Raw genomic sequence first — 25,322 nt, 5'->3', positions numbered from 1 at the left:
AAGGCGATATGTGCACACGTTGCAGATTTTGATGCGTTTCCACAGCGTTTTCGGATGCAGGGAATTGCAACAAATCCGCAGTGTAGTGCACAAGCAATGCTAGTCAATGGGAAATTGAGAATTTTTGTGCACATGCGGTGGAAAAAAATTTACGGATTTGCAGCATTCTATTTTCTACAGCATGTCAATTCTTTTTGCGGATCTGCAGCGTTTCTGCACCCATTGACTTCCATTGTGTCAGGTCAATCCGCAGCAAAACCACAGGTTTAAAAAAGATCTGCGGTTTTGCTGCAGATGTGCCTGCGAGAAACGCTGCAGATCGGGAGGGAGAAGTGTGTGTGGGCGGAGACTGTGTGTGTGCAAAGATGATGTGTGTATCTGTGTGTGTCTGTGTGCCTGTGGGTGTGTGCGTGGGTCTGCGGGGCTGTTAATTAATTGCACATGTTTGAACTCATTACCTGTATAAAAGACCCCTGTCCACACACTCAATCTCACTCCAACATTATCATTATCCAAGACCAAAGAGCTTTCTAAGGACACTAGGGACAAAATTGTAGACTTGGCATGGGCTACAAAACAATAGGCAAGCAACTTGGTGAGAAGGCAACAACTGTTGGCACAATTATTAGAAAATGGAAGAAACACAAGATAGCTATCAATTTTCCTCGGTCTGGGGTTCTATACAAGAACTCGCCTCATGGGACAAGGATGATTCTGAGAAAAGTCAGGAATCAGCCCAGAACTACACGGAGTAGCTTAGCCAGTCTCCGGACCTGAACCCAATAGAAAATCTGTGGAGGGAGCTGAAACTCAATGTTGCCCAGCGACAGCCCCAAAACCTGCAAGATCTGGAGAACATCTGTATGGAGGAGTGGGCCAAAATCCCTGCTGCAGTGTGTGCAAACTTCGTCAAGAACTACAGGAAACGTCTGACCTCTAACTGCAAACAAAGGTTTCTGTACCAAATATTAAGTTCTTTTTCTATTGTATCAAATACTTATTTCATGCAATAAAATGCAAATTATTTATGTAAAAATCATACAATGTGATTTTCTGGATTTTTTTTTTTTAAGATTATATCTCTCATAGTTGAAGTGTACCTACAATAAAAATTACAGACCTCTCCCATTCTTTGTACATAGGTGGGAAAACTTGCAAAATCGGCAGTGTTTGAAATACTTATTTTCCCTACTGTAAATAAAACAAATTCTTGACTCTGCCTCACAAAGATCGCAGTAAGGCTTGGCTCACACTTACCCTGCGCTCTCTATGCTGAGCGCTTACACAGGGGTTTCCATATAAATCTCTGAAATCTGAGACTCAGACGGATACCCCGATGGAAGATTCCTTGTAATGATGAAGATGCAGACACTTTGGAATCTGTCTGGACTATAATCCAGCAGTGTCCGTCTTTTTAAATGTGCATTCTTATAGTGATTGGATCCATCAAGGGTTTCATCAATATGATCACTGCACCCTTAGGGTATGTGTCTGTGGGTCGGATTACATCCGGATTAGCTGCGGATTGAACCCTGCGTACAACCGCAGCGTTCAACCTGCAGTGTCCAGATGTTACCGCATAGTGGAGGGGATTTTATGAAATCCCGTCTCCACTATGCGTGCGAACACTCATCCGGCGGCCCTGCGTTTCCGGACATGCGCCACGTCTTTTTAGAACGCAGAATGTCTGTTTACCTTGCGGCGACGCTCTGTCGCCGGAAGGTAAATAACAGGGTCCTATGTAGAGGGTGTGGTGATTCCGGATGTGTGCAATGAATCACCGCGCGTACAGAAGGGGGCGGCGCGGTTTTTCCGCTCCGTCCAAAGCTCCATCAATCCGGAGAGTGGACATGAACCCTTAGATTGAGAGGTGTTGCTCGTAAAATGGCGTCGATTATGAGGGGATTCTGCCAATGTGACATGGCACCCGAAAACCATAACAACAAAATCTGCACTATAAGATGGCGCTCATTTCCTTCTCAGCTTTGCACTGTGCATGAAAAGTAGCTCCCGACTACATGAAGGGTATTGATGTACTCAGGAGAAATTGCACAACAAACTGTGAGATCCATTTTTTCCTATTAGCCCTCATAAAAAATTAAAATTTTGGTTTAAAACAACATTTCAGTTGAAATAATTGAATTTTTCTTTCTTCACCGCCCAATGGTTTAAAACTGTGCGATGTACATATGGTGTCAACTGAATCCCTAGATTAATTCATTTGGGGGGTGCAGTTTGTAAAGTGGGGTCACGTATGGCTGTTTCCACTGTTCTGGCACCTTTGCCAATGTGACATGGCACCCTCAAACCATTTTAACACAATCTGTACTCCAATATGGCGCTACTTCCCTTCTGAGCTTTGCACTGTGCCTCAAAAGTAGTTTTCAACCACACACGGGGTATTGACGTACACAGGAGAAATTGCCTGACAAATTGTACTGTTCATTATATTCAATTATCCCTTTTGAAAATTAAAAACTCGGGGCCATAGCAACATTTTAGTGGAAAAAATGGTAATTTTTCATCTACTGAGCCCAATGTTACACAATTCTGCGAATCGCCTGAGGGTTAAAAATGCTCACTACACCCCTTCAAAAGGTATAGATTTCAAAATGAGGTATCTTTTGGGGGTTTCTGCTGTTTTGACATGTCAGGGGCTCATCTGCATTCTATTCCAGCCAAAACTGCGCTCCAGAATTTAATTGGCGCTCCTTAAATCCGAGCCCTGTCTTGAACCCAAACAGTAGTTTTCCACCACATATGGAGTATCATTGTATTAATGAGAAATTGCACAACAAATTGTACATTGTCTTCTGTTACCCTTGTGAAAATAAAAAAAAGTTGGGTTAAAGCAATATTTTTGAGGGAAATTTTTTTTTTTCACTTTCACGGCTCAACGTTATAAAATTCTGTGAGGCACCTGAGGGTTTAAGGTGCTCACCACACCTCTAAATAAATTCCTTGAGGGGTGTAGTTTCCAAAATGGGGTCACTTGGGGGGGGGGGGGGGGGGGGGGGTCCACTGTTTAGGCACATCAGGGGCTCTGCAAATATGAAGTAGCATCAGCTCTCTATTCCAGCCTATTGTGAGTTACAAAAGTCAAATGGTGCACCTTTCCTTCTGAGCCCTGCAGTGTGCCAAACCAGTAATTTTTCAAGACATATGGCATATCGGCATACTCCGTTGAAGTTGTACAACGAACGGTATGGTTCATTTTCTCCTGTCCCCTTGTGAAATTTGTGTAAATTTGGGGCTAAAGCAACATTTTTGTAGGAAAAAGTAAAATTTTCATTTTTTTCTTCCACATTGCTTCTGGAGTACTGCCCCTAAAGGATTAATACATTTCTTGAATGTGGTTTTGAGCACTTTGAGGGGTGCAGGTTTTAAAATGGTGTAACTTTTGGGTATTTTCTGTCTTACAGGCCCCACAAAGTCACTTCAAATGTGGTGTGGTCCCTACAAAAATTATTTTTCTAAAATGTTGTTGGAACAATGATTAATTGCTGATAAACTTTTAACCCTTCTAACTTGCTAAGAAATTTTTTTTGCGTCAAAATGATGCTGATGTAAAGTAGACATGTGGTAAATGTTATTTATTAACTATTTAGTGTGTTATAACTATCTGGTTTAAGGCCATAAAAATTCTAAGTTTGAAAATTGCTACATTTTTGCCAAAATTTCTTTATTTTCACAAATAAATGCAAAAAAAATGTACCTAAATTTAACACTAACACAAAGTACAATGTGTCATAAAAAAACAATCACTGAATCAGTGGGATCTGTTGAAGTGTTCCAGAGTTATTACCACAGAGTGACACTAGTCAGAATTGTAAAATTTTTCCTGGTCAGTAAGGTGAAAATAGGCTCAGGGTTGAAGGGGATTCTGCCTCCAGAGCTTATATTACATTAAAAGTGATGTTAACAGTGCTAGTCATGTAATGACTGACTCTTTGCTTTCCTGATGTCACTGCTGAGGTGTGAAGGATAACACAATACAGCAGAACTAATCTTTGTCTCAATACAAACACATCTGCAGAGCTCCTCTCCTGCTGTCAGCTCTACTGTACTGCCCTTCTTCCCCACATTAGCTGCCTGTGAAATGGAAACTGAAGAAGTTTGTTGAAATCAGGCACACCTCTGTGGCAGTGTAAGAAGACAACTGCAGATGTGTTTGTAATGAGACAAAGATCAGTTTTGTGGAGTGTGATTATGTGTGGCAGTCATTTAATGTCTCACATTGGTAACTCCCCCTTTCATATAAAATAAGCTCTGGAGGCAGATTCTTAGGGAGATCTGTGTCCAGCCTGTAGATCTTAATAGCTTAATTACATATTAAGGAAAGCGAAAATTTCTCTGGAATAAGACATCGGATCACAGATATCAAGATATCATTTTATTCAGCTTTCTATGACCTGCATCCCCATGTAGATGGCTTAGGAAGATTGATCCTAATGACAGATTTCCTTCAAAATAATTATTTGTTCCCTTCATTTTAAGAAAATGCAAGTGCTATCATTCTTTTTCTAGATATAGTCTATAATTTATATTAATGAAGTTTACATGTACATTAAAACAAATGTTACCTTTTTATTGCATGTTGAGGTAAGTTGGGAGCAGCATTTCTTGTGACAAGCAAATCTACATACTAAAACAGAGCACAAAATTAGTACAGAGTCCTGATTTATCTAGTATTACCATTCTACTGGTGAATAGTAAATATCACACTACAAGATGAGCAACGCTGAGTTTTTTCCAAGGCGCTGTCGATTTAAAAAAAAAAAAAAATTTAGTTATTCTTAGATTTTAGATGTGTACTCCAATAAAATGTTGGCTGGGGTTCCACAATGGTGTGTCTTAATCATTATTTTATACAGTTATGGCCAGATTTAGCATCATCACAGCCCAAGCAGATGCTCGTTGCACTACCACTCCCCCACCCATCGGCAAACTGAGAACATCAATACATAATATCTATGTAATCATGATAGTCTTGGCTATAACACTGGCAAGGAAATATCACTGCAGTTTACAGACAAGTGTATGGGGGGCTGTTTAAGGTTATAGGGTACTGTAACCTGCAGAAAGCCTTAGTTATGGTCTTCCATTTTCAACAATCTTATACTAAAGTTTTGACACTCACATTGCAAAGTAAGACCATAATTCTATAAAAAATTAGTCATACACTCCAAGAAAAACATGACATTTCAGAAAAATAATTAATGCAAATCATATAGTTAGAAAGGGCTCCTGCAAATTGGTGAATCCCGGCCTATGAAAAGGACTAGAGCTTCAACAGGGTACTGCATACCACATGCAGTAAAAATTAGATGAAGCCACCTCACCTTGTGCTCGCAGCTTAGCCTGGCACATACAGATAGCGGTACAGTCCATGTCAGCTGTATCAGCTTTAATAACAAATTCGTTTATGAACTTCAATAATTCGGTACCCAGTAACTTACTCTATTTTTGCCCCCAATGCGAAATGCCTAATCCACTTATCTGGACTTTTCAGCCAATTACCAATGCCACAGAACTACTTGTAGCTTGGCAAATTGAATGTGGGCTCAGGTTTCGGTGCCCCAGGAAATATTACATTGTTAAAAATATTTTAACTAGAGATGAGCGATTCGTGCACAATTCAAATTCCCATGTTCAAGCTGATTTTCCCAGGAAAGTCGAAACTGCAGAGATGCTATTCGCTGCGACTTGCATGTCCCTTTTTATGTTCTGGGTTATCTCAAGACCCCAGAGCATAATAAACAAAAAATTGCAAAAATAAAATATACTTATACTCACCTTAGCGCTCACCTCTCCGGCCCCACTGCTCCTCACCATCACCTGTCCGTTCCTTGCCGGATTCTTATCGACGCGAGTGCTAAATCCCCAGGACTTCCAGCTCTGATGAGGCCCGGAAGGGTTTTGCGCAAGCGGGAGTACGGTCATGACACGCGGTGTAACCTTGAGTGCTCATGAGCAGTACTGGTCCAGGGCTCATCAGAGTTGGAGGTCCAGGTCTAGTATAGAGAGACCTGGGGATTTCAATGCTTGCAGTGGTGATAAGAAGATACACTCAAGACCGGAGATTTGAATGGTAAGACGAGTGTAAGTATTTTATTTATTTGTTAACCTTTTGATTACCAGTTATGGTTCAGAAATCTGTGCAAAGGCAAATTACAAAAAAAAAATCCACATTCTGGAGAATACAGATTTTTGCTATGGTCAAGCAGAATTCAATTGCACTTCAGTGTATTCGCTCATTCCAAATTGTAACCAAAGGGACTACGGTGTCTCAAGCAAAATCTCAATAATACAGAAATTGCATTCTGAAAGGCCAAAGCACAGGAATATTTGATTTGGAACATTTTACATGCCTAAATCTTACATTTACAAACAGCAGCTCGGTCCATGATCCAGATAAGAGAAGAACAGAACTCGCAGTACGTGGGAATGTTGTACTGAGTGGCCTTAAATATATGGCCATTGTGTTCCTCAACCTGAAGTGGGAAAATAGAAAGACAAAGAAATGTAGGAACATAAAGCTGAACAAGTATACACACAGGCAGAATACTGTACAATAGAAGGACGACAAAGAAATAAAGGCATGGTCAATTACTGACAGGACACTTACAATGTCTGACTCTTTTTTCCGTCTTTTCTTTCTTTCTGGCTTTTGTGTCTTGTAAGAAGGAATATCCAAAATGCACAATTAAAATAATATCCTGTTTTATTTTCTATAGCTCAAGCTTTTCTCTACTCAATAATTACCTTTCCTGGCGTATAATTCAGAGGTTTATATTCAGTGACAAATTCATCTAGGAAAATCTTGAATGTATTGATCCAAACTCGCACTGGGGACTCGTTCCAACTTCTTTGCTGATGTTGCTTCATGGTTTTGTCTAGGATCTGCTCAAAAAGAGCTCCAAGGTCCCTGTAGCGGATGCTTTTCCCATCTTCTCCCTTTTAGTGGAGATGGTGTAGGTAATATTTTAGAAAGACCGCTATGAAACATTCAAGACATCATTTAAACGAAGAGATTGGTCTGAGTAGAACGTGTACTACACAAGCTTATTGTACAAGGATTTTCTTTAGAAGGAGCGCTTTCATATTTTCTGGTCTTAGTACCCTCATATGACCTATAATCGTGTGTCTTCAAAGCCATTTACATGCCACAACTGTGAGGTTTCCAAGGGTCTCTCTAGAGGCAACTATAGGTGCAAGATCAAGTCATTAAAAGAGGTTGTCCACTACCTGGAAACTTTTTTAAAAACATGAAGTAGAATCTGGCTACCGTTCGTTACAACTGGCAGGCAGTGATCCATTCAACGTTGCAAGCGAAATTAGACATCATATCCATATGACATCAATAACATATACTCTCTTGCTCCCGGCTTCATTTGCAGCCATGTGCGCTCTGAGTCTCCGATGCCAACGTTATGCCACGTGAGCCTTGCAGTCAATCGGTGGCCACTATAAGACCGTTCACCCTCACTTCCTTCGTATGAACTTCGGAAAGGTGGAAGAAGAATAGAGAGAGCAGCAACAGCGGTCAGAAATTCACAGCAGGGCTTTCAGGGCAATGTCATGCCAATATCACTGTTGGTACAGAGCTGGTGCACCAAGAGATTATCTGTCTTTTTTTCTTTTATTTTACAAGCGGTCTGCTACTTAGTTTTACAAGGCGTTTTCCAGGTAATGGACGACCTTTAAAGAGCATTAAAAAATGGGTGTTTCTGTTGCAACTGATATATTTAGCCATCTGCAGACCTCACTTAAAAAAGTACAAGTCTACAGCTAATAATTTGGACATACCGTATATACTCGAGTATAAGCCGATCCGAGTATAAGCCGACCCCCTAATTTTGCCACAAAAAACTGGGAAAACTTATTGACTCGAGTATAAGCCTAGGGTGGAAAATGCAGCAGCTACCGGTGAATTTCAAAAATAAAAATAGATGCTCCATACCATTCATTATTGCCCCATAGATGCTCCATATAAAGCTGTGCCATATATAATGCTCCATACCATTGATTATTGCCCCATAGATGATCCATATATAGCTGTGCCATATAGAATGCTCTGCACCGTTCATTATGGCCCCATAGATGCTCCATATAAAGCTGTGCCATATATGCTCTGCACCGTTCATTATGGCCCCATAGATGCTCCTTATAAAGCAGTGCCATATATGCTCTGCACCGTTCATTATGGCCCCATAGATGCTCCTTATATAGCTGTGCCATATATGCTCTGCACCGTTCAGTTTGGCCCCATAGATGCTCATTATAAAGCTGCCCCATATGGAATGCTCTGCAGCGTTCAGTTTGGCCCCATAGATGCTCCTTATAAAGCTGTGCCCTATATGCTCTGCACCGTTCAGTTTGGCCCCATAGATGCTCATTATAAAGCTGTGCCCTATATGCTCTGCACCGTTCAGTTTGGCCCCATAGATGCTCATTATAAAGCTGCCCCATATATAATGCTCTGCAGCGTTCAGTTTGGCCCCATAGATGCTCCACATAAATCTGTGCCATATATAACGCTGGTGCTGCTGCTGCAATAAAAAAAAAAAACACATACTCACCTCTCTTGCTTGCAGCTCCTCAGCGTCCCGTCCCGGCGTCTCTCCGCACTGACTGATCAGGCAGAGGGCGGCGCGCACACTATATGCGTCATCGCGCCCTCTGACCTGAACAGTCAGAGCGGAGAGACGCCGGGAAGACAGAGCGGTGCCCGGCGTGTGGAACGAGGACAGGTAAATATGCGATACTTACCTGCTCCCGGCATCCCGCTCCTTCCCCCGGACAGCTGGTCTCCGGGTGCCGCAGCCTCTTCCTCTATCAGCGGTCACCGGCACCGCTGATTAGAGAAATGAGTATGGGGCTCCACCCCTATGGGAGTGGAGTACATATTCATAAGTTTAATGAGCGGTCCCACGTGACCGCTGTACAGGGGAAGAGCTGCGGCACCCGGAGACAGTGTGACGGGCAGGGGGAGCGTCAGGATCGCCGGGACTAGGTAAGTATGCCTCAGCGCCCTCTCCCCCTCACCCGCCGACCCTGCCACAGACCGTGACTCGAGTATAAGCCGAGGGGGGCACTTTCAGCCCAAAAATTTGGGCTGAAAATCTCGGCTTATACTCGAGTATATACGGTATATCTGAACATTTGAGCTACATCTTCCTCAGTATTGCCCAGTATCAGCAGGGTGAGAGAAGGATGGATGAAAGAAGTCCAATACCCTACCATTGACAGAAGAGAGGGGAGAAAGAAGGCAAGCTTCACAGGGGATGCACAATGAACACAAAAAGCAACACAGAAACCAGCTAGCAGCTGAGATACACAAGTAAGTACATATCTCAGTACTACAATTAAAGAGGGTTTTCTTAACAGTATTCAGCATCTGGAACAATTCTTGGCATGGTTACCATAAGTGAACTGGAATAGAGGCTGAAAATGTTCTGGCGGAATTCTTTTAGAGCTCGTTTAAAAAGAACATCAACCATTGAATCCTTCTTTCCATCTTCCGCATCCAGATCCCCAATCTGGAAGAAACAAAGAGCTCTATGTAAAACATTCGGATATTTGCATTATTGTACAGTACAGACCAAAAGTTTGGACACGCCTTCTCATTAAAGATTTTTCTGTATTTTCACGACTATGAAAATTGTAAATTCACACTGAAAGCATCAAAACTATGAATTAACACATGTGGAATTATATAATTAACAAAAAAGTGTGAAACAACTGAAAATATGTCTTATATTCTAGGTTCTTCAAAGTAGCTACCTTTTGTTTGATCACTGCTTTGCACATTCTTGGCATTCTCTTGATAAGCTTCAAGAGGTAGTCATCGGAAATGGTTTTCACATCACAGGTGTGCCGTGTCAGGTTTAATAAGTGGGATTTCTTGCCTTGTAAATGGGGTTGGAACAATCAGTTGTGTTGAGTAGAAGTCTGGTGGACACACAGCTGATAGTCCTACTGAATAGACTGTTAGAATTTGTTGTGGAGATGTGTCTGCTGCTAGAACTCTGTGTGGCATTGACCTGGTCTCTAATCTGAGCTGCTGTTAACCTGCGATTTCTGAGGCTGGTGACTCGGATAAACTTATCCTCAGATGCAGAGGTGACTCTTAGTCTTCCTTTCCTGGGCTAGTCCTCATGTGAGCCAGTTTTTTTGTAGCACTTGATGGTTTTTGCCACTGCACTTGGGGACACTTTCGAAGTTTTTCCAATTTTTTCGGACTGACTGACCTTCATTTCCTAAAGTAATGACGGCCACTAGTTTTTCTTTACTTAAAAAAGCAGCTAACAGTCTATTCAATAGGACTATCAGCTGTGTATCCACCAGACTTCTGCACAACACAACTGATGGTCCCGACCCCATTTATAAGGCAAGAAATCCCACTTATTAAACCTGACAGGGCACACATGTGAAGTGAAAACCATTTCCGGTGACTACCTCTTGAAGCTCATCAAGAGAATGCCAAGAGTTTGGAAAGCAGTCATCAAAGCAAAAAGTGGCTACTTTGAAGAACCTAGAATATAAGACATAATTTCAGTTGTTTCACACTTTTTTGTTAAGTATATAATTCCACATGTGTTAATTCATAGTTTTTATGCCTTCACTGTGAATTTACAATTTTCATAGTCATGAAAATACAGAAAAATCTTTAAATGAGAAGGTGTGTCCAAACTTTTGGTCTGTACTGTACATTAGAGCCACTCGCCAGTATATCTTTTTGCAACAAAAAGATGCAGAAAGTTGCAGAAAGTATGAAAAAGACTCCCAAATATTATTCTATTAAAAGAAAAAAAATAAACAAACTGTAAACAAGCCAAAAAAAAAAATCATAAAAACAACACACTTGTACTGGATTTTATATTTAAAAATCTCTCCGTAACCTAAACCACTTCCACTTTACCTTTTTCAGTAAGAATTCGTCCATACATTTCAAGTCGCTGGCGCTGCATATGATCTGCGCCCGCTCGTCCTGCCACTGTGCAGGTTCCAGTCCAGCACTACTGATCTTCACACTCTTCCTACGCTGCACCTTAGGGGATGGATCCTTATTCTCCTTCTCACGGCCTCGACTAAGATCAGGACTGTGAGGAACAAGCCGAGATCCGGGATCACCTGGGAGAGCGTCAAAAAAATGATAAAAGCGATAGATACATTTTGGTGCAGTTATAGCCCTCAAATATCACTAAGAGGTGGAGTCAGCAGCACAAACAAAAGGAATAGAATGTACCATGGTCATAGGTGAGATTTTCACTTCCCAGATTGTGACTGAGATCATGGATCCACTTCTAAAACAAAGCCAAGGGTACGTGCAGAAGACGTCTTTTAAACTAGGGCGAACTCGCAGAGTTTCGTAAGGGGAACCCGCTTCAGGACACGCTAGTGTTTTTTTTTTATTTTTTAAAACACTACAAAAGATACCAAGTATCTTCTGTTTGTATTTTTGAGCTCCCTATAGATTTCTTTATGCAGTTTGTGGTGTCTTCTAAGCGAAAGACGTTAAATGTATGGTCAGGTGACTTCTTTTAACCACTTTGCAGCTTTTAAAACCTGAAATGGTTATAAGATGATCAAAATACTGAGTATGTGAACAGCAAGTCATTGCGACATAGAATTGTATACATTCATTTAGGTTGTCTGCTTTTTCAGATGGGTTTCACAAAGGACCCACCTGAAAATGATTTGTCAGAGATCCTAGGGAGTGAACCCGACACGTGTCGCCACTACCGTAGCTTCCTCAGGGGTGAATAGCAGTGTACAAAGAGTCACACAAAAGCAAAAAAAAGAGTGGGAAAGGGAATTCTTAATTACGAGCAAAGGCTAGCGTAATAATCTGGCATTTCCAATATGGTGAACAGCTGTTCCATCTAAAACCCCTAAAAAAAATAAATATTTCCATCTTCAGAGACGACACTAGTCGATGACTTCAATGAGCTTAATGAATTTTTGCCCTTTTAACGATACTTAACTATGGAATGAAGGAATAGCAGAACAGATAAAAAATAAAAATAAGAAGCTGTAAGCAAAATAAATCTACAGACTAGAAGAAATGTGCAATATTAGCGGTTTTATTTGGCTGAAAGTGAAACAGTAGTGCGCTCGCTTAGTCCTGGCATTGCTCCTGTGCCCTCACGGTGAGGGACAGTGTCATGGGGAATAGTGCCACACACCACTGAGATACTGAAGAAGAGCGTCAGAAGGGGACCAACGTTAGAGTATTAATAAACCAGTAAATGTTTGATGTTTGTTTTTATAGTGGTATCGTGCTACAGAGACAGCAGAGAAGTGGACAGCACAGGCCAGGAGCGACAAATGATTAGGCGTGGTTTGGACATGACCGACATCAACTCAACTTACACTTTTTGAGCACACTGTGGAAGGAGGCAAGGGAGTAAGAAAACGTAACGGCACTAGATTAGTCTGGTGCTCTATGGCATGGTTACAGCAGGTTATGGGGGGTTTAGTGAAAATTGCATAAGCCAAAACACAAATTTATTGCAAACAGGACAGAGGCAGAAGACAAGATAATGTCATCTGTAGGATTTATAGGCTTTTATACATGTTTTTGCCCCATGCAGCTTCTCTACACATTCTCCTACATTCATGGAAGAAAAGAATATGGAGAATGGAGTGGGGCACATGTTTCTAAATGGATGACCAAGTGTAATAATCTTTGTAAGAGCAGTTGGAATAAAAGTAACTTGCTTTTCTTTTATTTTTATGGCAAGGCTATAGTTTTATTATTGGGCTGTCAATGGAAGCCTAGGAGGAAAATATGAAAATTATAATGCAGCAGTACAGTTAGAAAGCAGAAATGTGTGCACAGCATAGGAACTCTTACCATCACTAAAATGGATCCCTTCTTTTCCCAAATTATCTGTGTCCATCTCTAGAACCTCTGTCTGTGGGGTCAGCTTTTCTGCTGCTTTCATCTTCCCCCAGAAACGAATCTTTCCTCTCTGGGGTCTGACATAACAAATGAATGAATCAATCATACGATGTCAGACAACGTGTACATAGATCATCAACAGATGAACTGTTTTGTGTCTTTTCTTCCAGCGTATTGTAGACAAGATGATCATGTCCAACGGCTGCATTGGGCAAAGTGTTTACCTTGAATCTGGCTCTGTAGTGCGGTGAGCAGGCAGAATGCGGGACATTTCCCCTTGAGACACAGCTTTCTGGAGTTTGCTGAGTCGCTCCCCACTTTGAGCTTTCTGTAACATCTGGGACAAAAAAAGGGAATTTCAGACACAACCAAGTGATCGCAGAAGCATAGAATATAGAAGACCTGTGACACAAGAAGCCAAAGGGAATATCCATAGAGGCTTCTCTAAAGGAAGGTCATGTTTATCAATGGGCACAATATTTTGTTAAGAATTTCTGGCCATTCAAATGTTGCTTCAGTTCTATAAATAATAATAAAGGATAAATGGTGTGTGTGAAATCCAATGTCTAACAGGTTCATTGCTTTACATAATCAATAAACTCTTTTGCTTCCATATGATCAAAATAAAGTACACTCCTAAACATTGAAATTGCAACACCAAGAAAGAAAAGTTGTGGTTTTATGGAAACGTATTAACATATGTTAATGATATAATTTTCAAACAACGTGGTTTATTCAATATCAAGTATGAGTGCCACCTGTAGAAACACACACACTTAACATGCTATCAATGAGGTTATTAATGGTTGTCAGTTGAATGTTCTGCCACATTGAATGCACGTGGACATGTAAATCATCAAGATCCGCTGCTGGCAGCTCCCTTTGCAATTACCGACCAGTGACGTCTCAGATTTTCTCAATGGGAGACAAGTCTGTGAATGCTGCAGGCCATGGTAGATTGTTTAGGCCACACAGGCTGCTCACAGTAGCACGAGCAACTTGGGACCTGGTGTTGTTCTGTTGAAAAAATCTTTTTGAACACTTTCACGTTCCCTTGTAAAGGTCTCTTCACAGTGTTGACCACGAGATCTCCAAAGGAATATTCGGCGATTGTTCAGTTCAAGACAAAAGTGGGACTGATCACTGAAGAGGATAGACCTCCATTCCAGCCTCCAATGTTGTTTTGCTCTGCACCATGATAGTCTTAGGGTACTGTCACACAGTACCATTTTGATCGCTACGACGGTACGATCCGTGACGTTCCAGCGATATCCATACGATATCGCTGTGTCTGACACGCAGCAGCGATCAGGGATCCTGCTGAGAATCGTACGTCGTAGCAGATCGTGTGGAACTTTCTTTCGTCGCTTGATCACCCGCTGACATCGCTGGATCGTTGTGTGTGACAGCGATCCAGCGATGTGTTCGCTTGTAACCAGGGTAAACATCGGGTAACTAAGCGCAGGGCCGCGCTTAGTAACCCGATGTTTACCGTGGTTACCAGCGTAAACGTAAAAAAACAAACAGTACATACTCACATTCCGGTGTCTGTCCTCCGGCGTCTCAGCTTCTCTGCAGTGTGAGCGCCGGCCGGAAAGCGAGCACAGCGGTGACGTCTGACGTCACCGCTGTGCTTTCCGGCTATGGCGCTTACACAGTGGAGAGAAGCAGAACGCCGGGGACAGACACCGGAATGTGAGTATGTACTGTTTGTTTTTTTACGTTTACGCTGGTAACCACGGTAAACATCGGGTTACTAAGCGCGGCCCTGCGCTTAGTTACCCGATGTTTACCCTGGTTACCGGGGACTTCGGCATCGCTCCAGCGCCGTGATTGCAACGTGTGACCGCAGTCTACGACGCTGGAGCGATATTCATACGATCGCTGCGACGTCACGGATCGTGCCGTCGTAGCGATCAAAATGGTACTGTGTGACAGTACCCTTAGAGAGAGGTGGTGTGAGATCAATGGAACACTTGTACAGTGCCTTGAGAAAGTATTTGGACGCCCCACTTTTCAGTTTTTGAATTTCCACAAAAATTTAAAATAACCAATACATTTTGTTCAACTTCACAATTATGTTCCACTTGTTATTGATTCTTCACCAAAAATTTACATTTGGTATTTTTATGTTTGAAGCATGATATGTGGGAAAAGGTTGAAAAGTTCCAGGGAGCCGAACACTTTCACAAGGCACTGTAGCTGGATGCCTGGCTCTTAACCCAATGCCGTGCAAAAGTCTTCTAATGGTTCGTGTAGACACTGTTTGACATCATGTGATGTCTAATTTAGCTTGGAATGTAGAATGGATCACTGCCTGACAATCATAATGAACTGTAGCCAGATTCCTGTAGTCTCCATTCCAGGTACACTAACAGCTCAGTATTAGGGTACGTTCACACAGGACTTTTTTGCTGCTTTTTTTTTGCTGCTTTTTTTTATGCTAATTTTCAGCTGCTTATAGGTGCGTTTTTTGTGCGTTTTTATGGTGCGTTTTTTGTGCGTTTTTGGTGCGTTTTTTTTCATGCTTTTTTTGTGGTATATGGTGAATCAAACATGTTTGATGACTACACCAAAGACACTCAGTTAGTACTCAAGCACGCTCACATAACACGTTATCAGAGCACGTTCACATCACTAGTATTTACCTACTACCTGGTCATTTAATTTGTTAGAAAAGGACACCTCACAATGGCTCTTCACACCTGACAATGGCTCACAATGGCTCTTCACACCTTACTACCAGGAACTCCCTCACAATAGATCACAATCAGGACACCTCACAATGGCTCTTCACACCTGACAATGGCTCACAATGGCTCTTCACACCTCACTACCAGGAACTCCCTCACAATAGATCACAATCAGGACACCTCACAATGGCTCACAATGGCTCTTCACACCTCCCTAACCACACCCCTAAGCTCTTGGCTGTGAGATCCCTTCCTGCTGGCCATGATTTTCTGCACAAAAAAAGCAGCAAATAATGCTACATGCGTTTTTGCAGCGTTTTTTTCATCACCCATTCAAGTCAATGGGTGAAAAAACGCTGCAAAAACGCAGCAAAAACGCTGAAAGAAGTGACATGCCCTATGTCCAAAAAAAGCAGCAAAGCAGAAAAAACTGATCAAACAAAAAACCAACGTGTGTGCATGAGATTTCTGAAATCTCATAGGCTTTACTGGTTCTGTAAAAAGCAGCTGAAAATTAGCATAAAAAAAAGCAGCAAAAAAAAGCAGCAAAAAAGTCCTGTGTGAACGTACCCTTACATTGATTTGCTTGTGGAACTAGTGGTACGGCCTTTTCTACAAAGTGTCCCAGAAGGAGTTTTTCAACAGGACAATGCAAGTCTGCATGCTCCTTGTGCTATAAGTGAGCATCCTGCATGACCTATATGTGCTCTCGTGGTCTGCAGTGTCTCAATACTGGTCTCTAATCGAGGCATCTGGGACATCATTGGTCAGCAATAGAAACGGAACCTGCTCGCAGCGGCTCTCGTAGATTTCTGCGCCCAAGTGCATTCATCATGGCAAAACATTCCTCAGACAACCATTAATTACTGTATTGTTAACATGTCAAGGTGTGAAGTGTGTGTATTTCTGTGTGTGTATTTTCAGTACTTAATACAGAATAAATCAAGATGTTTTGAAAACTTTGTTTCCATTTTTAAATCATTAACATACCATGATCAATGTCTATAGATTCTCCAATTTCCATAATTCCATGACTTTTCGTTGTTGACATTGCAATGTCCAGGGGTGGAATTTGGCCTAGGACTATTCAGATCCCGTAGTTTATCGTCATATGCGGTCAAAAAGTTCCATATAAAAGTCTGTTGATGTTAGTCAAAACAGGGGCGGACACAGACAGAAGAGGGCCCCTGTGCAAAAACAACATAAGGGCCCATTGTAGTAGAATATCTCATCGTAATGCACAATTCCTGCTGCTTTGGAGGTGGTGGCAGGACCTCCTTACCTCTTGGGCCTCTGTGGTATGTCCACCTGTGACTCAAATTATGCCTAACAACCAAGTCTGTCTTAGTTGTGAGAGCTTCCTTCTCAAGACAGAAATATTACTGTGCTTGCAAGTGTAGAAGTAAAAACTGCTTGGCTGCACTCTAGCGTGGCAGTCCCAACAAATGTCAGCTCTGCTAACTTATAGTTTTTACTGTTAACAATAGCACTTTGTTCATGATGGATCCATTAGATGTCATCATACTGTACATCCATGATGGAGAAAGACAGGTAAGAGTGAAACATACAGATGAGACAGTCTTATGATTTTTTTTTATGCTATGATGCTTTGCTGCCTGATTTTAATACATTCTGACACATAATATATGTTTTATAGCTTAAACAAATGTTCTAGGAGCAAAATCAAATTGCTAAATATTGTTACATTACACGTGTTTCAAGTCATTTTTCAGATCAAGCGGTTGTGTGTGTACAAGTGGAATAACACAATTTCTGCACATGATATGATTTGTATACTGAATTTTTCACCAGTTCTCCCCTATGCAGTCTCTCAGGCTCTACCTCCAATTTCCAGTTGTCCTTAACCCCTTCATGACCTTGCCGTTTTTTGCAATTCTGACCAGTGTCCCTTTATGAGGTAATAACTCAGGAACGCTTCAACGGATCCTAGCGATTCTGAGATTGTTTTTTCGTGACATATTGGGCTTCATGTTAGTGGTAAATTTAGGTCGATAATTTCTGAGTTTATTTGTGAAAAAAACGGAAATTTGGCAAAAATTTTGAAAATTTCGCAATTTTCACATTTTGAATTTTTATTCTGTTAAACCAGAGAGTTATGTGACACAAAATAGTTAATAAATAACATTTCCCACATGTCTACTTTACATCAGCACAATTTTGGAAACAAATTTTTTTTTTGCTAGGAAGTTATAAGGGTTAAAATTTGACCAGTGATTTCTCATTTTTACAACAAAATTTACAAAACCATTTTTTTTAAGGATCACCTCACATTTGAAGTCAGTTTGAGGGTTCTATATGGCTGAAAATACCCAAAAGTGACACCATTCTAAAAACTGCACCCCTCAAGGTGCTCAAAACCACATTCAAGAAGTTTATTAACCCTTCAGGTGTTTCACAGCAGCAGAAGCAACATGGAAGTAAAAAATGAACATTTAACTTTTTAGTCACAAAAATGATATTTTAGCAAAAATTTTTTTATTTTCCCAAGGGTAAAAGGAGAAACTGGACCACGGACGTTGTTGTCCAATTTGTCCTGAGTACGCTGATACCTCATATGTGGGGGTAAACCACTGTTTGGGCGCACGGCAGGGCTCGGAAGGGAAGGAGCGCCATTTGACTTTTTCAATGAAAAATTGGCTCCAATCTTTAGCGGACACCATGTCGCGTTTGGAGAGCCCCCTTGTGCCTAAACATTGGAGCTCCCCCACAAGTGACCCCATTTTGGAAACTAGACCCCCCAAGGAACTTATCTAGAAGCATAGTGAGCACTTTAAACCCCCAGGTGCTTCACAAATTGATCCGTAAAAATGAAAAAGTACTTTTTTTTCACGAAAAAATTATTTTAGCCTCAATTTTTTCATTTTCACATGGGCAACAGGATAAAATGGATCCTAAATTTTGTTGGGCAATTTCTCCTGAGTACACCAATACCTCACATGTGGGGGTAAACCACTGTTTGGGCACATGGTAAGGCTCGGAAGGGAAGGAGCGCCATTTGACTTTTTGAATGAAAAATTATCTCCATCGTTAGCGGACACCATGTCGCGTTTGGAAAGCCCCTGTGTGCCTAAACATTGGAGCTCCTCCACAAGTGACCCCATTTTGGAAAGTAGACCCCCCAAGGAACTCATCTAGAGGCATAGTGAGCACTTTAAACCCCCAGGTGCTTCACAAATTGATCCGCAAAAATGAAAAAGTACTTTTTTTTCACACAAAATTTCTTTTAGCCTCAATTCTTTCATTTTCACATGGGTAACAGGATAAAATGGATCCTAAAATTTGTTGGGCAATTTCTCCTGAGTATGCCGATACCTCATATGTGGGGGTAAACCACTGTTTGGGTGCACGGCAAGGCTCGGAAGGGGAGGCGTGCCATTTGACTTTTTGAATGGAAAATTAGCTCCAATCGTTAGCGGACACCATGTCGCGTTTGGAGAGCCCCTGTGTGCCTAAACATTGGAGCTCCCCTACAAGTGACCCCATTTTGGAAACTAGACCCCCCAAGGAACTTATCTAGATGCATAGTAAACACTTATAACCCCCAGGTGCTTCACAGAAGTTTATAACGCAGAGCCGTGAAAATAAAAAAATAATTTTTCTTTCCTCAAAAATGATTTTTAGCCCAGAATTTTTTATTTTCCCAAGGGTAATAGGAGAAATTGGACCCCAAATGTTGTTGTCCAGTTTGTCCTGAGTACGATGATACCCCATATGTGGGGGTAAACCACTGTTTGGGCGCACGGCAGGGCTCGGAAGGGAAGGCTCGCCATTTGGCTTTTTGAATGGAAAATTAGCTCCAATCATTAGCGGACACCATGTCGCGTTTGGAGAGCCCCTGTGTGCCTAAACATTGGAGCTCCCGCACAAGTGGCCCCATTTTGGAAACTAGACCTCCCAAGGAACTAATCTAGATGTGTGGTGAGCACTTTGAACCCCCAAGTGCTTCACAGAAGTTTATAACGCAGAGCCATGAAAATAAAAAATAATTTTTCTTTTCTCAAAAATGATTTTTTAGCCCACAATTTTTTATTTTCCCAAGGGTAATAGGAGAAATTGGACCCCAAAAGTTGTTTTCCAGTTTCTCCTGAGTACGATGATACCCCATATGTGGGGGTAAACCACTGTATTGGCACACGTCGGGGTTCGGAAGGGAAGTAGTGACGTTTTGAAATGCAGACTTTGATGGAATGCTCTGCGGGCGTCAGGTTGCGTTTGCAGAGCCCCTGATGTGCCTAAACAGTAGGAACTCCCCACAATTGACTCCATTTTGGAAACTAGACCCCCAAGGGAACTTATCTAGATGTGTAGTGAGCACTTTGAACCCCCAAGTGCTTCACAGAAGTTTATAACGCAGAGCCGTGAAAATAAAAAATGTGTTTCCTTTCCTCAAAAATATTTTTTTAGCCCAGAATTTTTTTATTTTTGCAAGAGTAACAGGAGAAATTGGACCCCAAAAGTTGTTGTCCAGTTTCTCCTGAGTACGCTGATACCCCATATGTGGGGGTAAACCACTGTTTTGGCACACGTCGGGGTTCGGAAGGGAAGTAGTGACGTTTTGAAATGCAGACTTTGATGGAATGCTCTGCGGGCATCAGGTTGCATTTGCAGAGCCCCTGATGTGCCTAAACAGTAGGAACTCCCCACAAGTGACTCCATTTTGGAAACTAGACCCCCAAGGGAACTTATCTAGATGTGTGGTGAGCACTTTGAACCCCCAAGTGCTTCACAGAAGTTTATAACGCAGAGCCGTGAAAATAATAAATGTGTTTCCTTTCCTCAAAAATATTTTTTTAGCCCAGAATTTTTTATTTTTGCAAGAGTAACAGGAGAAATTGGACCCCAAAAGTTGTTGTCCAGTTTCTCCTGAGTAAGCTGATACCCCATATGTGGGGGTAAACCACTGTTTGGGCACACGCCGGGGCTCGGAAGGGAAGTAGTGACGTTTTGGAATGCAGACTTTGATGGAATGGTCTGCGGGCATCATGTTACGTTTGCAGAGCCCCTGATATGCCTAAACAGTAGAAACCCCCCACAAGTGACCCCATTTTGGAAACTAGACCCCCCAAGGAACTTATCTAGATGTGTGGTGAGCACGTTCAACCCCCAAGTGCTTCACAGAAGTTTACAACGCAGAGCCGTGAAAATAAAAAATCATTTTTCTTTCCTCAAAAAAGATGTTTTAGCAAGCAATTTTTTATGTTCACAAGGGTAACAGGAGAATTTGGACCCCAATATTTGTTGCCCAGTTTGTTGTGAGTACGCTGATACCCCATATGTGGGGGTAAACCACTGTTTGGGCACACGTCAGGGCTCGGAAGGGAAGTAGTGACATTTGAAATGCAGACTTTGATGGAATGGTCTGCGGGCGTCACATTGCATTTGCAGAGCCCCTGATGTGCCTAAACAGTAGAAACACCCCACAAGTGACCCCATTTTGGAAACTAGACCCCCGAAGGAACTTATCTAGATGTGTGGTGAGCACTTTCAACCCCCAAGTGCTTCACAGAAGTTTATAACGCAGAGCCGTGAAAATAAAAAATAATTGTTCTTTCCTCAAAAATTATGTTTTAGCAAGTAATTTTTTATTTTTGCAAGGGTAACAGGAGAAATTGGACCCCAACAGTTGTTGCCCAGTTTGTCCTGAGTACGCTGGTACCCCAAATGTGGGGGTAAACCACTGTTTGGGCGCACGTCGGGGCTTGGAAGGGCGGGAGCACCATTTGACTTTTTGAACGCAAGATTGGCTGGAATCAATGGTGGCGCCATGTTGCGTTTGGAGACCCCTGATGTGCCTAAAACAGTGGAAACCCCTCAATTCTAACTTCAACACTTACCCCAACACACCCCTAATCCTAATCCCAACTGTAGCCATAACCCTAATCACAACCCTAACCCCAACACACCCCTAACCACAACCCTAACCGCAACACAACCGTAACCCTAATTCCAACCCTAATCCTAACCCTAATCCCAACCGTAACCCTAATCCCAACCCTAACCACAACTGTAACCCCAACACACCCCTAACCCTATCCGTAACCCTAACCACAAGCCTATTCTTAACCCTATTTCCAACCCTAGCCCTAATTCCAACCCTAAGGGTATGTGCCCACGTTGCGGATTCGTGTGAGATTTTTCCGCACGATTTTTGAAAAATCTGCAGGTAAAAGGCACTGCGTTTTGCCTGCGGATTTACAGCAGATTTCCAGTGTTTTTTTGTGCGGATTTCACCTGCGGATTCCTATTGAGGAACAGGTGTAAACCGCTGCGGAATCCGCACAAAGAATTGACATGCTGCGGAAAATACAATGCAGCGTTTCTGCACGGAATTTTCCGCACCATGGGCACAGCAGATTTGGTTTTCCTTAGGTGTACATGGTACTGTAAACCTGATGGAAAACTGCTTCGAATTCGCAGCGGCCAATCCGCTGCGGATCCGCGGCCAATCCGCTGCGGATCCGCTGCAGATCCGCGGCCAATCCGCTGCGGATCCGCTGCAGATCCGCGGCCAATCCGCTGCGGATCCGCTGCCGATCCGCTGCGGATCCGCGGCCTATCCGCTGCAGATCCGCGGCCAATCTGCTGCGGATCCGCTGCCGATCCGCTGCGGATCCGCGGCCGATCCGCTGCGGATCCGCGGCCGATCCGCTGCGGATCCGCGGCCGATCCGCTGCAGATCCGCGGCCAATCCGCTGCGGATCCACTGCGGATCCGCGGCCGATCCGCTGCGGATCCGCGGCCGATCCGCTGCAGGTCCGCGGCCGATCCGCTGCAGGTCCGCGGCCGATCCGCTGCGGATCCGCGGCCGATCCGCTGCGGATCCGCGGCCGATCCGCGGCCGATCCGCTGCGGATCCGCGGCCGATCCGCTCTGTGTGCACATGCCATAACCCTACCCCTAACCCTACCCGTAACCCTAACCCTACCCCTAACCCTACCCCTAGTTCTAACCCTAACCCTAGTGGTAAAAGAAAAAAACATATTTTCTTTATTTTATTATTGTCCCTACCTATGGGGGTGATAAAGGGGGGGGTTTATTTATTATTTTTTAATTTTGATCGCTGTGGTAGAACCTACCACAGCGATCAAAATGTACCTGTAACGAATCTGCCAGCCTGCAGATTCGGCGGGCGTACTGAGCATGCGCCCGCCATTTTCCAAGATGGCGGCGCCCAGCGAGGAGACGGCCGGACACCGGGAGGATCGGTAAGTATGAGGGGGTGGTGGGGGGGTGGATCGGAGCACAGGGGGGGGGATCGGAGGACGGGGGGAGCGGACAGGAGCACGGGGGAGCGGACAGGAGCACGGGGGAGCGAACAGGGGGACGGAGAGGACCGGGCCACATAACGGACGACTGGGGAGGAGATCGGGGGCGGTGGGGGGGGCCAGTACATGATTTCCAGCCATGGCAGATGCTATTGCAGCATCGGCCATGGCTGGATTGCAATATTTCACCATTTTCATAGGTGAAATATTGCAAATTGCTCTGATTGGCTGTTGCACTTTCAACAGCCAATCAGAGCGATCGTAGCCACGTGGGGGCAAAGCCACCCCCCCTAGGCTGAAGTACAACTCCCCCTCTCCCTGCAGATCGGGTAAAATAGGAATTAACCCTTTCACCCGATCTGCAGGGATGCGATCATTCCATGACGCCGCATAGGCGTCATGGGTCGGGAAGGGGTTAAACTAGGGAGTGGAGACAAGCTACTATGATCTCTCCCATACACCGTACACACAGAGATGAGGGATTCTCTGTAGCACATAACTAGAAGCATCAGCAGTGTGGAAGACCGTTTACATCATCACTGAGCTGTGAATCCACTGAAGTGAAATAAATCTGAAAATGAGACGGCTGGAACGTCTTTTGTACAAAACAAGAAACAAGAGTCTAGTATTAAAAAAATATTTTTGTTAGTCCCTAGGGGTGCAAAGGGGAAATAAGAGGGATTGTGGAGTTTAGTTATTAAACTTATTTTCTCTATTCTGTGTTACCTGCATCATTTTATAAATGTTTACTGGTTCAGGCAACCCCCTGTCTTTCTCTCTGTGTATGTCCTATAATAAAATTCTAAATGAAAATCTACAAAGGACATCACAGTTATACAGCAGTAGAGTTACTACAATCAATAGTAAACACGATAAAACAAAGTCTTGCCATTCTAATGGATGGAAGTAAAATTGACGAAGTATCTAATGTCTCCAATTCCTAAAATTTCCATGATGTAATCATTCTGCATGGACATTTAGCTTTTCCATTAAAGATAACCCATTCCGAGATGCGTTATGAATGGGACCCATCGGATGCATATGCTATGAGAATGTGTTGATATAGCCACTACTGGGTGGGGGTGACCTCCCTGATTAAACGAGTATTCGGGATACACATACAACTTAATCCTAGGGTGTGCATACTGGGCCTTTAGGTGGTGGGGGTACATATAAGATCCCATGACTAATGTCATTCTGAGAATATCTGGCCAGGAAATTGTTAACATTGCACTAGTTAGACCGTAATCCCCCAACATTGGAGGAATTGAAAGCTAAAATTAATGATGCCATATGCCTGGAGAGAGGTACTTACATTAAAAGGAACTCAATAAGAAACTTTATAAATATATGGGAGCGGTGGCTGGTCACCCCTGGGGTGGAATCTGTGGACCTACTCAGACTAACTGTACTAGAACGGTTGGCTATTTCGGAATTTTTTAATATTGTATGTTGAGGACATATAGATGCCAATTATTTTCTGTTCATAAACATGTTGTTAGTGAACATTCAACTAATCCTAATATTGGTATAATCCCTGTATTTAATAACGTGTCACCAGTCTTTGGGAAAATCTTCACTTGGACAAAACTGATAACTTTGTTTGACATGGGCTACCTTGGAAGGTATAGGACTATATAAACTTTAAGGATTAAACTTGTTTATTAGGTTTATTGTGTTTGTACTATAATGTATGTAATTGATTATAACATCAAATAATCAATAAAAATGATCTAATTTAAAAAAAGTTAACCCATTCTAGTAACAAATTTATATGTATCATATACATAGGCGATGATGTTGGTGGCTGTAAAAGTTACCAGCAATCATTTGATCATATCTGTGTTGTAGCTGCAATGAACATGTATCTTTGTCGTCAATACCAGAAAGAAAGAGGATATTTTTAGGTCTATGTACTAGATGTTAGGAATCGGTGAGATACAGACAATGATGAATGTGAAAAGACTAACAAATGAAAGAAAAATGGTGTACTGGGAGCCATACAGGATATGTAATAGAAGCATTAGGAGGAAGAGGATGTCCTCAAAGAGTAATTCTAGATGCTCAGTGTCTGTTACTGGACTTTACCATTTCAGAGTCGCTGTGACATGCCTGGATCTGTCTGCCTGATTCCTCAGTTGGATCAGAGGGGGGAATCCGCTCCCCCTGTTCATCTGAATCCTCCTCAGAGTTTTCCCCCCCAAGAGCTCCTCTAGTCATGAAATCTGATCGTGTTCGTGCCATACGTGCTTTTCGCCTGTGCGGCGCCTGACAGACAGAATGACAACGGACATGGGGAACATAAAGTAAAAACACAAGCACGTGATGGAGAAGGACAAATCAAAATACATAAAGCAACAAAATAAATTCACATATCACAAAGTGGGGAAACCAAACAGTATGAAGAATACAGAATGACTCAAGACTGCAGGG

The 25,322-nt window shown here is 42.6% G+C and overlaps 1 protein-coding gene across 6 annotated transcripts in view; it reads right to left on the bottom strand.

The window, feature by feature from the left end:
- The window catches only part of MYO9A (myosin IXA), a 175,229-nt gene that overhangs the window by 28,317 nt on the left and 121,590 nt on the right, over positions 1-25,322 (bottom strand). For 4 of the 6 annotated variants that reach the window (XM_077264134.1, XM_077264135.1, XM_077264137.1 and 1 more), the window contains 9 exons: positions 24,978-25,157; positions 13,135-13,247; positions 12,863-12,987; positions 10,925-11,136; positions 9,426-9,542; positions 6,766-6,957; positions 6,629-6,676; positions 6,383-6,494; positions 4,584-4,645 (listed from right to left, as the gene is read on the bottom strand). In XM_077264134.1, the coding sequence (XP_077120249.1) occupies positions 4,584-4,645; positions 6,383-6,494; positions 6,629-6,676; positions 6,766-6,957; positions 9,426-9,542; positions 10,925-11,136; positions 12,863-12,987; positions 13,135-13,247; positions 24,978-25,157 (1,161 nt within the window). The remainder of the gene's footprint in view (positions 1-4,583; positions 4,646-6,382; positions 6,495-6,628; positions 6,677-6,765; positions 6,958-9,425; positions 9,543-10,924; positions 11,137-12,862; positions 12,988-13,134; positions 13,248-24,977; positions 25,158-25,322) is intronic. The other 2 variants (XM_077264138.1, XM_077264140.1) reach the window with 1 other exon arrangement.

This window comes from Ranitomeya variabilis, chromosome 5 (genome assembly GCF_051348905.1).
Source record: "Ranitomeya variabilis isolate aRanVar5 chromosome 5, aRanVar5.hap1, whole genome shotgun sequence".
NCBI classification, from domain to species: Eukaryota; Metazoa; Chordata; class Amphibia; order Anura; family Dendrobatidae; genus Ranitomeya; species Ranitomeya variabilis.
Note: the sequence above shows the minus strand (reverse complement) of the source record. Positions and strands in the feature narration are given on the sequence as shown.